This window comes from Telopea speciosissima, chromosome 6 (assembly GCF_018873765.1).
Source record: "Telopea speciosissima isolate NSW1024214 ecotype Mountain lineage chromosome 6, Tspe_v1, whole genome shotgun sequence".
In the NCBI taxonomy this organism is placed as follows: domain Eukaryota; kingdom Viridiplantae; phylum Streptophyta; class Magnoliopsida; order Proteales; family Proteaceae; genus Telopea; species Telopea speciosissima.
The window spans coordinates 62,717,742-62,732,373 of NC_057921.1; the positions used below are offsets into that span (position 1 = coordinate 62,717,742).

A 14,632-nucleotide genomic window follows, 5' to 3' on the forward strand; every position below is an offset into this window, starting at 1 on the left:
AAATGTATAGAATTGATATCAATCACATCCAATTTCGATCCGAATCGTCTAATTTGACGTTAGAGCGATTGGCCAGCAAAAAATACTCTTGCTATTTGTGTATGTAGCAAATATTCTATGATTATTTACCAAAAAAACATTTTTTTCTATGATCCAGTTATAATTGAATGCAAAAGATTGCGATTTAATTAAATAATGGATAAGGGATTTACGTCTCCCAAACGAAGTCAATGGACACACAAAAGGGGTGCCTCCCTATATAGAGGGCTCACATGGTCAAGGTGGAAAGAGTATAAGAGCAATGCATCCTTTTCCTTTACCAAGAGATTATTTGATTCTTAATTTCTTTAAAATCTAACCATTTCAACATAAAATAATCAGCTAAAATACTGTGAATCCTTAACCAACCATTCTTTGGTATACATACACTTAGGTTTTACTTCTTTTTTTTTTTTTTTTTTTGGTAAGAGGTCTTATAGGAGGTAACCAAGGTAGTTACTCGGAAGGAGATATAGGGTGGGGTGAATACCTAGGTTTTCAAAAACCATGACTAAACACATACTCGGTATAGCTCATACCGTAACCTAACTATTAAGGGGAAGGCAGATCAAGTACCCGCTCTAACTTGTTCCATTTTTTCTATCCCTTGTTGTGAATGCAACATTAAACTTTATAAGAAAAAGCACAAATTAAAAATTATTATCAGATAAACTAAGCCCCATAATTTGACAAATAGTTAATATTACAAATTGAACAATAACAAAAGACAAAATTAGAATCATAAAAAAACCCTTGAATCTTTATTTTTATTTCTTTGGAGAAAAAAACCCTAGAATCACATCATAGATAGTTAGGCTTTTTTATTTTTATTTTTTTGTGATGAAAGTTAGGATGTTGCATTTATGATGAAGAATGATAGTTTTCCATGTGAATATCATTGGCCCAGTTTATTTTATTTATGTTGATAGCATATATTATATTGACATGGAGTTATATAATCTAAGTACATATATAATAATGGACAAAGTTCAACTACCATCATAGGGTTCACAAACCCTTCTTACGATTTTAGTATGTTCCAAAATACCCTCTCCCACCCTTCACCGTGGGTGGAGGGAAATTCAATCCTATAACAATTATCAAAGTTTCCAAAATAATGGTTTTATGAATAGTACTCTACAACTTTATCTATGAACTTCAATTTATCCATTTAAGTATGTGATTTTCTTCTTGACACCCGTCAAGGCGTTGAATTATTGTAACCTCACTTTTTTTCTTTTAGTAAAAGAAAAAAATAATTTTTAATGAGGGTCATAATGTCATTTTACATGTATACTAAAAAAATGTGCATGACAACAATACCATTCAATAATGACATAATGATATGTCACTTTCAAATTATTTTTATAAACCATTTTATACCCCTATTTGTAGGACTCTTGGGTTGGCTTTTGCACCTGCAAGGATCACTCCTCCTCTCCCTTCTATTTTTCAAGGGACAATTGGTGCTTGCCGTTGAGAGCAGGGTTTTAGTAATTGGTGTTTGTATCGATCGGGATCGGTCAGATTTATCCCTATTTTCTTAAAAATATTAGATTTTTTTTTTATGTATTTTACTCTTGTCCATACCAATCCACCGATAAGGGATTGGCCAAGAATCAGTATCGGTCTCCACCGATACCGATTCCTCAAACCATGGCTGGAGAGGGGTGAAAAAAGTTTCTTTTATCTTTTAGAGTTATCATCTAGATAAGGGTTTATGACATCATGACTTGAATGAATAAGGCTTTAGATCTTGTCCAAAGGCTGGACTCAGGTCAAGTTACAAGTTGGGAAGAGGTTAGACACTCAATTTGCCCGATGAAATGATTAGTCTCTATCTATCTAGACCAATTATGAAAATTATGTAATATGCATGCAAACATGAGAATCATTTTTGTAGCAAAAATGACATATATAATGACATAAAAGATTTATTTAATTTTTTGAAAATGCCGGCATTATGACGTCCTAACAAATGGATATTTATTCATTTTGAAGAACTTTAATTTTGGCACTAAGATGGCCTAAAAAAAGGATTTTACTTAGAAAGCCATTTTGGTAAATTTGCCATTATAATGTTGTAATTATACTGAGTTCTAAAATATTTACAGAATCCACGACATTATTACAGTGTAAAATGCAATATATTATAACATGGCATTATGATGGCATAAAATGAAATATTAACTAAATAATTTAAATAAAACAAGGGGTAAGAAAATTACCTCTTTTGGTTAGAGAAGGCTCTTAGACTCAATTTTACATAGTTTTGGCGTTCTTTCTGATCTTCTTGCAAAATTTTGAGCCTAAGGGCGCTCCGATTGTTTTTCCCTTTTCTGACTTTTTTTTTGGAAATTTACAATAATGTTTTTCCCATTCTCTCTATATTCTGGATTTGGAAAACCTTCTCTGAATCTTTTTTGATCCATATTTTATCTGGATCCTCGTTTTTTTCTATTATGGAGAGGGTTATCTATAGCCTATCCCCTTCGGCAAAGCCGCTGGCGAAATAGGTATTTATTTTGCCAATGCATTAAAGCCTATCTCACAGTGAATATTTTTGCCAACACCGTTACATGACAAAACGCCGGTGAACATATTTGTTGGCGCACAAACACGTAGTTTGCAGATGATCCCTTGCAAAATCATCAGTAGCATATACGGCTCATTTTAGTGCATTTCATCGCCTTTTTTTTGGTAAACTTCCGAAAGAGATATGTGCAGATCCGACCTTTGAATTTCAACAATTCATGTATCGTTAGAAAGATTTTTTTGAGTGCTATTCAATGATACAAAGATATGCTGTCGATTTTTTTAAGAACAGGGTCAAAATTGTGCTCAAACATGGGGTTCTTTGAAACTCTAATTCTGATAATATGGTGGCAAAAATGACGTAGTATCCATACTAGAGCATAGACATGGTCTTTTAAAATGATAAAATTGACCTATTCTAAGATTTTTAGCCAATTCTAAAAAAGTTAAATTGTCTGAAATATTTTCTAAGCGTAACGGTCATTTCTTGCCATACGATCGTTAAAAGCTGCACTTGCACCACTCATTTTAAATAAAATTCCTAATGTTGTATTATTATTTTATAAAAAGTACTTTTTGAGTCAAAGTCAAATTACTTGTTTCAAAAAACACTTTTTCATATGTGTCAAAGTTTCAAAATTTGTGTTTTGTTTCATTCCCTCCTTTTTATTTCCCTCCACTATTTTGTTGGAACTCATTATGCTCTCTTGTATGCAAGAGACAATTTTGAGCTCAAGAATAGTCCCACATTGGTTGTGGGAGAGTTATTTGAGGGGTATATATATAGGATTGTTTCCTTAAGGTGTGAGCCATTTGGAGAGGTGGTCACCCTACTCTCTAGTGTGTGGGGGGGGTCCTTGGAGTGCTTTTGAATCGCGCGCTCGCCAGGTAGGGCCGTGGCCGAAGTCGGGGTCGGGGTGTGGGTGTGGGTGTGGGCAAAACCTTATAGGAGTTTTGCACTTTCGTGGTTCATCTATACGGTTGAACCATACTTGTCTATTCGTACATGTATATGAATAGTTACACCTCGTCCTTATACGTGGAGGTATATATACGGTCACATCTCCCTTGTAAGAGTACACAACAGAAACGTATTGTCTCTGCAACAGTCCGTTCCAGAGACAGGTACTTACTGTATTTTCATTTAAGTAATAAGAGGCTTGTATAGCCGTTTGGTATCCACAGTACTCATATTAGGTTCTACAACCTATACGTTTAGGAGTTGTATTTATCTTGGAGGGTACGGTGCAAGGTCAATCTCGTTGCAGAAGAGGGGGCATCTAAATCCTTAAGGAAAGTATCTTTCAGATACGACTCAACTCGGTTGTTTGTGCTTCTTCCTTTTTGGTTCGTTTCACTCTGCAACTGTTGTGCGATAACAAGTATTTTCTCTATTTCTGTATACCTGATTTGTCTTACAGTATATGCTTTGTATAACACCTAATCATCCAGAAGATCCTCTAGGACAGCAAAATTTAGTATCTATATGATCTTAAAGAATTTTTGGAAATATAATAAGGGGCAATTAAAAGAAAGTATCAAGTTCTAAATGGAACTATAGATGTGTCATTTAGAAACTCTCAATATAACTTCTATTTTCTGCAGCTAATCTTACTGGGGCATAACATCTTGAATTAGAGAGGAGTCGGGGAAGAAGGTGGGTGTCAGGTGTCTATGGTAGGAGAGGGAGTGCGGTTATTAGAAGAGAAAGGTAACCTCAGGATTTTAGAATATCAGGGAGATGGAGAGGTGGAACTTTGCGTTTTAGTTTAAGGGGATTAAGAAAAGAAATTTAGAATAGAGACTTTGAATAAAGGGCAGTAATGGTAATTGCCCAAAAAAGATTGTGTGAAGAAAACTGTACACTGGCGGTATGGAAATCTTTTTTCAAAAAAATGCCAATAAGCATATCCAAAGAAGAAGAACAAGGACGACATGTAATGTAACAGCCACGAGGAAACGGGAAAAACGCATATAGAAAGAGAACCAATCGCTTACACTGCAACGACACGCCAGGCTTCTGGCTAAGTGGCGTCCTCCGCTCGGGAGATGCCAACTCATTGCCTGAACTTAGCCGTGAAAGTCAGTTACGCCCGACAAGCCACCAGCTACACGGCGGCCGGAATAGTCATTTCTTACTAAAAACTCGGTTTTCCCCCCCCAAAAAAAAAAAGAAATAAATAAAGATAAATAAAAATAAATCGGAAATGCTAAGACCGCTATTTAAACCTTTTTGTCTATGTGGACAACTAGTAATCCATCTTTCATTTCTCTCTGCTACTTCGACACTATCGCTAGAGCCCCAAAAGCGGAGAAGAAGGAGACGAGGAGAGTTCACAATCAGGGCAATGCCTCTGTCTTCTCACGCTTCTTCTGTTGAAGAAAGTGGAGCTCTTCGTTCTTTCAAACTGAACGAGCCTACTTTCTTAGCTTCTCTGATGCCTAAGAAGGAGATCGGCGCTGATAGATTCGTCGAAGCTCATCCACAGTACGATGGGCGGGGTGTTATTATTGCGATTTTTGGTAACTCCTTATTTCTTCGAAGGTCAATTTAGTGATTTCTAATTGGTTTTGACTCTGACTGGAGAAAATCCAAATTCTGGTACTTGTGTCTTTGGTAATTTGTATGCTGTTCTTGTTTCGGAGATTTGTTAAATCGGAGTCCGGAAGTAATATGCATCGAAATGATTGATTAGTTTTTGAAAAGTGGTTTGGATTGGAAAATCGGAGGGGTTCGATTAGTGGTTTTGATGATGTCTTAAGTAATCAATAAGATGTTGCTTTCTCTTTTATACGTTAGTTTTTTATTCTGGTGGAACTGACAATAATTTCGACCTTGAAATTAATTTTTTTTTACTATATAATCGTTTAGTTTCGTTTTAAATTGATTGATGGAGGAGATTTAAGTAAAACAGTGGACGATGAACTGGTTATACTTTTTGATTTCGTGTTCCTTTCGTAAGCTATGACATGTGGATGTCAACCAGGACATATCAGTTAAGGAGGGTTACCCCCATTGTTTCTCTGATAGGCTTAATCATGGTTTCGCCCCTCCCCCAATCTTTTTTGGTGATTAACTTTTAATTTTTTAGGTTGAATGCTCCTAGTTTCAATTTGTTGGTATTGTATGCTGCACAAATGAGGTTATCAAGTGAGAAGAGGGTCTCCAGATTCATGGGCTTCAAAGGGAGGTGGGTCAGTTAATTCTGCACCAGTATGTATAGATTTCCTTTTCCACTCGGGGAGTTGGGCGTTGGAAGAAGAGATCATAGTATAGTCTACTTGGAAAGTTCTGGAGACCTCTCACAGACATGGAACTCCACTTTGAAGACAATTATGTACAAGTCCAACTTGCTTATGGAACTACACGATCGACTATGGTTGAGTTCAGTTTCGTTCCAGAGAGATTTGGGTTCGGGAGGGGGTGTGAAGAAGTACAAATGGATCCTTGGGTGGATCAAGTGGACTACATTTCAAGGGAGGTGAAGAAGTACACGTAGAATGTAATGTTGAGTATACTATCCGGACCTGTCGCTATAAGTCATTCAAATATTGCAACTACCTAGTGATTGCATGTATTGTCAGTACATAGGTTTGCTGCTTAGTTATTTTATGTTTCCAATTTTCACCCAACAAAAGATGCTTTCAGGTGGTTGACGTGTTTGTTGTCATTAGTATTGTGTACATCTGTATGCTTTTCCCCTTTTTTCATGCATGAACTTCACCTGTTACCTGTACATGCATCTGTTTGAGTGCAACTAAGCAAGTCAATGCATCATGATCAGATCTATGCATGTATGTTCATTGAACAGACAGTTTTCATGTGTGACAAAGTAATAACATGAAATATTTCTGCCTGAAACCTAGCCTAGAAATTGCATGGCTTATTTTGAATATAATGTGGTGTGGTTCTATCAGTAATATTTTTTTTTGTCATGGTTGTTCTAACCTTAATTTATTACTTTCAGATTCTGGTGTAGACCCGGCTGCTGCTGGTTTACAAGTTACCTCAGATGGCAAACCAAAAATCCTAGATGTTGTGGATTGGTATGCTGGAGACTTTTTTACTGTGGATAACTTAGGAACTTTTATTGGCTTTATTTTTTCCTAACTGGAGAAACTCTCCTTCTTGTAGCACGGGAAGTGGAGATATTGATACCTCAAAAGTGGTGAAGGCTGATGCAGATGGTTATATCACTGGCGCTTCAGGTTGGCAAGATATGTATTGTTTGGTAGTCCAAATCATAAAAATTGCACGAAGTTGTAAGAGTTAAACACTTCTCACTGTGTTGGCGTTTCACGAAGGGGAGCTCCTTGTTTTTTTTTTTTTTCAAACAATTTTCTGAATTTAAAAATAAAATGAGTTAAAAAAAAAGCAAGAAACTTCTCTTGGTTCTTTTGTTTCTTTGTTAACTTTAACTACCTATTGCCAGGTAGTATAACAATTATGGTGGTTAGGGCTACAAACCATTTCCAAAATCTTAAGAACGTCACTAAATGTGACAATTGGTTGAAACTACAAATCCTGTGAGCAGTTGAGTCTTTGAATGCAAGCTGAAGCTACACTCTAGACCATGGTCATGCTTGATTCGGCATCTGGGACAAAAAGAAAAAAGAAAAGAGAAGAAGGAAATAAAGGCAAAGAGAAAGAAATATGTGAACAAGGATTTGGGGAGCAGACTTGTGTATTGAATCCCCCACTGCCTATCCTGATCTGGTCCATGTCAATTCAGCCGATATTTGCTTGACTTGGCCAAGTTTGTCACTACAGGTTTTATCCAGGCCTGATAGAACCAAGTTTTGGGGGGTGGGATCACCGAGTCAGCTGAGATCAGACTATGTGTGATCCTGATTTTGGATGCTATGACCTAACAAATCCCGATCAATAAATCCATGGTTAAAAAAAATGTTGGAGGATTAGTAGGATATGCGTAAGAAGATAAGAGGAACCCTTCTGCTGCTGCAAGGAAATTTAATAGTTTGTTGTCCTTGTACAAAACTCCCTTTCTTTAATGGTTGGTTTCATGTGGTTTATGTTGATATACATTTTTGTAGCCCTTAACAGCTTGAGCTTTTGGCATAAGAGGTTGTAACATGGTATCAGAGTCAGGAGGCAGGAGGTCGGGTGTTTGATCCCTGGTATGTGCGGGGGCTTTGTGTTGTGTGTTGTGCTCCTTTGCCTTGTCCCTTCGCTGCCATGTGATGGCGCCACTACATGATGGTGTCACGTGCAGAGCCGTGTGTGTATGCGTGCGCGCACGTGTATGTGGGCCTACATATGTGTGTGGGGGGGTTGTTGTTGATATACATTGTTGTGGCCCTTAACAGCTCGAGCTTTTGGGATAAGCAGTTGTTACAATTTAATCAAGGGTTGTCCTGTTCTGGTGATGACGTGCAAGATTCATGACTGTGTGTCTGTAGCATTTCATGTTTGCTGTTTTGAGAGCCTTTGTTCCTGTAGTGTGTCTGTCCGAAGGGAGATAACCAATATTTAGTTATTGGCTGTTCTTCTTCTTTAATCTCCAAAATATCCTTAGGAAGAGTTTAGTAGATATTTCCTCTTCTCTTTGTCACTGTCAGAAAATATAGGATAATTATTGGAAACAAATTAGAGAAAATCCTGTACTCAGATGGTTAAGAGTTGTCGAGGAGTTCTGCTAGGCAGTGTGTCTCCCCAGCTGGCACATTCAACAATTTATAGTTTTAAGGATCATTAATGTAAGCTAATTTACAAGTAAACTAACCCCATAATTACCCACAAAACAGTGGAACCCAGATTACCCAAGTCAACTAAAAACAGAAACAAAACTGAACTCCTAAATCCCCCACGCATAGACAAAATTGAATCTTCTAATAAAGCTTCCATGCAATCTGGTTTTGGGCCCCACAGGATCTTCTAGTAACATTCCCAATAAGGGAATATGGTTGTGGTACTGTTCACGTGAACAGTAACACATGAATAGTACATTGGGTACTGTTCACATGGACAATAACTCGTGAACAGTAACTTTTTCTGACTTTTATTTTGGTCCTTCTCTTCTTCATGCTTCGATCTGCATCAATCATGGATGCCTGTTGGAGTACATGACACTGATCTTAGATTTGCTCTGTGTAGGGATGGCACCTGTGTGGGGTTAGGGTTGCTGATACCATAACTAGTCCTGTTAAAATATTTATCAACCCTAATCCGCCTGCAACGTGGGACATGCATGTGCCTCACTGATTTTATGAGGCAACTGGAGCAGGGCCCCAGGGTTTTAGGTTCTTACCATGTGCTGGGGCAAGCTCCAGTTTAAGCCATTCTGTTGCCATTCTTAGTCCTGTACTCCTACACGCTTTTGTTACCCCACTTTTGCCTTTTTTCCCCCCTCTTTTATCTTTTTCTCTTCAAACTTTGAGTTCAAATTGCCTTGCTGAACATTAATATTATCTTCAGGATGTTTAGTTTTTCTTGTGCAGACCCCATGCTTACTTATTTCTCTTCTATTAATCCCCTGTTTAATATAAATTTTTTTTAGGAGCATCACTGGTTGTAAATCCTTCATGGAAGAACCCTTCTGGGGAGTGGCATGTTGGTTGCAAGCTAGTTTATGAGCTTTTCACTGACACTTTGACTTCTCGTTTGAAGGTATTTTACTTTCAATCCATCATCTGCACTTCCTGATGGATTTGAATTCTTGAGGCGACCATATACCAGCTTATAAACATGTTTTGACAGGGTGAAAGGAAGAAAAAGTGGGATGAGAAAAACCAGGAAGCAGTTGCTGAGGCTTTAAAGCTTCTGAATGAATTTGATCAGGTTGTTAATGATGTTATTTGGCACCATCTTAGTTAATTGGTTATATATCTATTTTTGTATCCTGTGTTCAACATTCACTACTTTCAGATTCCAATGGTTAAAATATTTTTTTGAAATCTTTCACTTTGATGGTCCTTGAATTCGTCAATAATATGATCCCACTTTTTTTTCAACAGCTCCGAAATTTCCCTGCAGACGAATATATATGGCCAATTTTTCATATTTGAATATTTTCCTGTTCCACTCTTTCAGAATACCTTAACAGGATTCAAACCTCAATGGATCTTACCCAATCGCTTACATCCCCCCCCCCCCTCTTTTCATTGGAACACTTTATGCCTTGTGAAAATTGATCAATGAAGCATTATCTCAAGTAATGGGGGTGGTTTGTCAAGGGAAAATGAGTACAATCTCCAAACCAACATTGGGAAGTTCCAATGAGAAATCAACTATTGGTGTTTGACATTCTTCTCATCCTCCCGACAGAAAACTCACTGATTCAGGATGGGCAAATTATGTTTTGGGGAATGTGTTTTCAACTTGTGATGAACCTCTGTTACTAATCTCAGTGTAGTCCACTTGCGGATATATATGCATATTATATTTCTGTATATCTTGCTCCACATTAGGGTCTTGCAGAGGTGATCTTATTACAATATCCTTGCATGCACTGTTATTGATAATGGGTTTTGTGTTAAATTTGCTATGACTGGACTTTTTGCAGAAACACATTAAAGTGGAAGATGTCAACTTGAAGAAGACTCGGGAAGACCTCCAAAGTAGAGTTGATCTTCTTCAAAAACAAGCTGATGTGAGTTGCAACTGTGGTTTATCTTTACTTAAGGTTTCAAGAACTGTTTCTGTTCTTATTTGAAGTACTCGTGCTTATTGTTTCAGAGCTACGACGACAAGGGGCCTATCGTAGATGCTGTTGTATGGAATGATGGTGTAGTTTGGAGAGTCGCTCTTGACACACAGAGTCTGGAGGATGACCCTGAATGTGGAAAACTGGCTAGCTTTGTCCCATTAACAAACTATAGGTGTGTATGGTTTACCATGGATGATATTATTTGTTGAAGAAATTTCTACTTGGGTATGATGCTTTGTGATTTTGAAGCTTAGTAGTCAAATTTGTTTCAATTTTGGCCCAAAATTTTATTCAGTCACCTGACCAATATGTTTATGGGGGGGGGGGGGGGGATCTCCATTTTATTTTTGAAAAACGAAAAAATTTGGGGTATTTCGATGTTTTCTGAAAATTGTGAATTTTTGGTCATGGTTTTTTTGGGCCTGGGTTGCAATCCTAATTTTCTAAGCCCCTTTTTGAAGTTCTCTCTTGGCCAGGCTCAAAGAATTGATCCTTATATATAGATATATATATATTGTGTGTGTGTGTGTGTCTGATATTTTTGCACGTCATTTTTGTTAGTGGACCGAAATGGTCACCAAAATGAAATTTATAACTAGGATTCAGCCACCCTGTCAATGGTCTGGGAGACACTGTCCCATTGCCTTGGCAGTTTCTTTTCGCATAAACCTTCTCCCAATATCGGGCTTCATGGAGAAAATCAGCCATGTCATGACTCTGGAATTTTCGGTCTTCTATTTCGGATAGGCAGGAGAGCCAGGCTTAGGGGCTGTAATAGTACCTTTAATATACCCAAGTTTCCCTTTGCTCCTAAGGGAAAGCTTCACTGAGTGAGACCAGTCCAAGTAGTTGGTGTTATCAAGCTTCACAATGGAGATTTGTGAATGTGGGTTCTCAAAAACAAACTGAGAGGCTGTTGGAGTGGGGTGTGAATCAGGCGAACCAAGCCGAAAGACATCTAAATCAACCATATTGTAGGGGAAATGGCATTTGACCATAAACAAGGGTATCCAAACAAGTGGGGAGTACACACTCAACCCAAATATGGAATCCAACACAAGAAAGGAATTCCAGCGAAGAAGAAAACAAGTACAAACTTGACTAAACTCAACCCTAACACTCTCCAAGGAGTAGCACCAACTTAAACAAGCTCAAAGACCTCAAACAAAGCTGTCCATAATCATTTCTCAACCAAGGGAGTAACACATTGCATTCCAAATGCAAGAAAAAAAAGGAAACAGGTAGTATCGGTTTTACCTTGGCAAAAAATGAGATCCCACGAGAATGAGCTATGCTCAAACAGGTTCTTCAATCAACAAGGAGGAAAATATGGGGCATAATAAGCACCCTTGGGCGTTTCTATTGACCCATTCCAAAGCTCAAACACATGCTGAGAGAGAGAGAGAAACATGGCCTGCAACTAGAAGCTGGCGGTAACCTTAGCAGTAGCTTGGTGAGCTTCAAACCTTCAAAGGAGATTCAATACAACTCAAATATCATCTTCAAACATCTACATAGGTTATATAGAACCTATTTCATACTTCTTCAACAAGTTTTTTACATAGGAGCCTCCTTCTTGACATCCCTTGTGTCCTAGGATTCCAAAGAGAAGAAAAAAATAGGAGCAAGATGATGAATATGACTCTCAAACCTCTTGGCTCTGATACCAAGTTGGATTTTAGGTTAGGAATACAAGTAAGAGAAAAAGAAGAAGTTGAAGGAGGAAGAGGGAAGGAAGAAAGGAAGAAGAAGACAAGAGGAAAGAAGAGAAGATGTTTCGGTGGTAATGTGTTGTGTGTGAGAGTATTCTCCACACAGCTATATTACTTCATTGATAATAATAAAGATACATCCACCTCCCTGGGGATGTAAAAGGTAAAAAAGATAAAAAAGAGGAAAATACATTATAAGGCAACTAGACAAAAGAGTAGTTCCTAAAGTACCCTTAGAACATAAATTCTAATAACTCTACACATGGGGCCTTGGGCGACTCCAATGAACCTGGTCCCAACTTCAACTGATCCCTGAGGAGAGAGAAAGAGAGCAGGAACTACAGGGCTGGCGGTATCCCTATTCTCCTTCCGTCCCAGAGCAGACCAATTCAATCATCACCTACTTTACTACCAAGGTCATGGGGCCTTGGGAGACTCCAATGAACCTGGTCCCAACTTCAACTGATCCCTGAGGAGAGAGAAAGAGAGCAGGAACTACAGGACTGGCGGTACCCCTATTTTTCTGCCTTTGCTCATTAACTTGTCTTCATAGCTTCAAATCTTCATCAATATGTCTTCTAGTTGATGGGTGAACAACTTAAACAACTCTTCTTTCATGGTGCAGCCTCTGTTGGAGCCCTCTACTCTTTTAGGTTTCCAAAAAACTAGTGGCACAATGGAGAGAAGTTGCTGGTCGACTCTCAAACCTGCTATGATACCCAGTTCAAAGTAATAAAAGGAAATAAGATGAGAGAAGCGAAGAGGAAGGAGAAACACAACAGTGCTAGGGGAGATAATCGATTTCTCTCCCCTATATTTACTAACTTGTCAATACCAGTAAGATTACATCAATGGCCCCACACTAACATAAGAATGCCTAGGGAGGTAAAAATACAAGCTTATTTAACTAAGTACCGACAATATCCTTCCTCCATAAACTCTAACAGATAATCCCTTTTACTTGACATGGCCTTGCTTGTGTGTTGGCAGCAAATGTGATTCGTGAAGTATACAGATTGTTTCATGTGGTTAGTGACTTGGTGGTTGTCACTACCGTTCTAGTGTATAGTCACATTTATGTACATGTGACCAATTGGGAGTGGACTTAGGTACAGCATTGTAGAAGTTAGCATTTTAGCATGTATGTTATTTTTTCTTTTTGATTGCTTGAATCTTGAAAAAGGGTGTATCCAGTGCACGAGGCTCCCGCCACTGCGGGGTCTAGGGAGGGTCATAATGTACTCACCCTTACCCCTGCTTTCGTCCAGACTCGAACCCGTGACCACTTGGTCACAATGGAGCAACCTTTATTGTTGCACCAAGGTCCACCCTCGATTGCTTGAATCTTGATAATATGCTAAAGCATTGCTCATTCCTGATTGTTTACACTTATCTCAGTGCTCACTTTTGTCCTGGTAACATGAAACAGTAGGTCAAACTCATGTTCTATGTTTTTGTGGTCTTCGCTTCCCTTCTCCATTGTGGGGTCTGTCAGACGATCACATGACAATTTCTCAGGCAGTTGATGCCTGACTGAGAGCAATCCTCTACAGCCAGGTGGATTCCCACAGTGGAACTCTGGTTGTTAGTTACATTATGATGGCATCAGTGTTATGATAGTCATTGAATTCGTCAGCCAGACTTAGGTTCCTATCTCCAACTCTCCTTAGCACTCAAGGATACAAGTGGAGGACATTGGGTTTGGATGTGGGCTCTTTGCTGGAAGGAGGAGCCTGGATTGTGGCTTATGGCGCTTTTTTTTTTTTTGTGAGGGGGGGGGGGGCGGGTTGGGGTTGGCAATTCCTTTTTCTTTGCTTCTATCTCTTTTTTGATATTATTATACTTCTTTTTGTTACTGCCAATTAAAAAAGAGCATTTATTAAACTTAAAAAAATGGGTATACCTGCAGGATTGAACGGAAGTTTGGGATATTCAGCAAACTAGACGCATGCTCCTTTGTTACAAATGTTTATGATGAGGGAAAAATCTTGAGTATTGTAACGGATAGCTCCCCCCATGGAACTCATGTTGCCGGTATTGCTACTGCTTTCCATGAGAAGGTATTTTAAATATATCCTCTGCGAGTAAAATATTCCTTTTGCTGCATTATTGCTACATAAAAGTCAGTTTTTGGACTACGCTATCACCATGTAGGAACCTTTGCTAAATGGAGTTGCACCTGGGGCACAACTAATATCTTGTAAAATTGGAGATTCACGCTTGGGTTCAATGGAAACAGGAACTGGTTTGACTCGAGCTTTGATAGCTGCAGTTCAGGTATGTTTGAGACTCTGACTTCTTTGATCTAGAACTCTAGTTATCCACATGTTTGATCCAAACAAATCTTGAAAATCTAGAGTTTGTATTTTGTTTAGAGTTTAGACTTCATGGGGTATATGCACTGATACCGTGTTGCCTTTATTGGCTATAGGCTATGATATATGACCCTGGCTCCCTATAGGTTTAGCCTCTCCGAGACATTTTAGATGCAAGGTAGGACATATATGAACATGTTTTATAAAACTTACAACTATACTCTCTGTACTGGTTTTGGGAATCATGTACCACATGACAGCTATAACTGCTATGTGGCAGCTGGGTTGGCGCCCAAATTCAGTGGATGTGTTGCTTATGTAATCACCTAATCATTTGTTCACTTTACTGACCAGTTTGACTTTT

At 38.4% G+C, this 14,632-nt stretch overlaps 1 protein-coding gene across 1 annotated transcript in view; it reads left to right on the forward strand.

Annotated features, from left to right (window-relative positions):
* The first annotated feature begins 4,617 nt into the window (after positions 1 to 4,617).
* LOC122666164 (tripeptidyl-peptidase 2) overlaps positions 4,618 to 14,632 on the forward strand; it is a 73,764-nt gene continuing 63,749 nt past the window's right edge. The window contains exons 1-9 of the mRNA XM_043862295.1: positions 4,618 to 5,097; positions 6,543 to 6,621; positions 6,710 to 6,783; positions 9,093 to 9,202; positions 9,293 to 9,373; positions 10,098 to 10,184; positions 10,271 to 10,413; positions 13,863 to 14,013; positions 14,108 to 14,230. Coding sequence (XP_043718230.1) covers positions 4,782 to 5,097; positions 6,543 to 6,621; positions 6,710 to 6,783; positions 9,093 to 9,202; positions 9,293 to 9,373; positions 10,098 to 10,184; positions 10,271 to 10,413; positions 13,863 to 14,013; positions 14,108 to 14,230 — 1,164 coding nt within the window. The 5' untranslated portion in view covers positions 4,618 to 4,781. The remainder of the gene's footprint in view (positions 5,098 to 6,542; positions 6,622 to 6,709; positions 6,784 to 9,092; positions 9,203 to 9,292; positions 9,374 to 10,097; positions 10,185 to 10,270; positions 10,414 to 13,862; positions 14,014 to 14,107; positions 14,231 to 14,632) is intronic.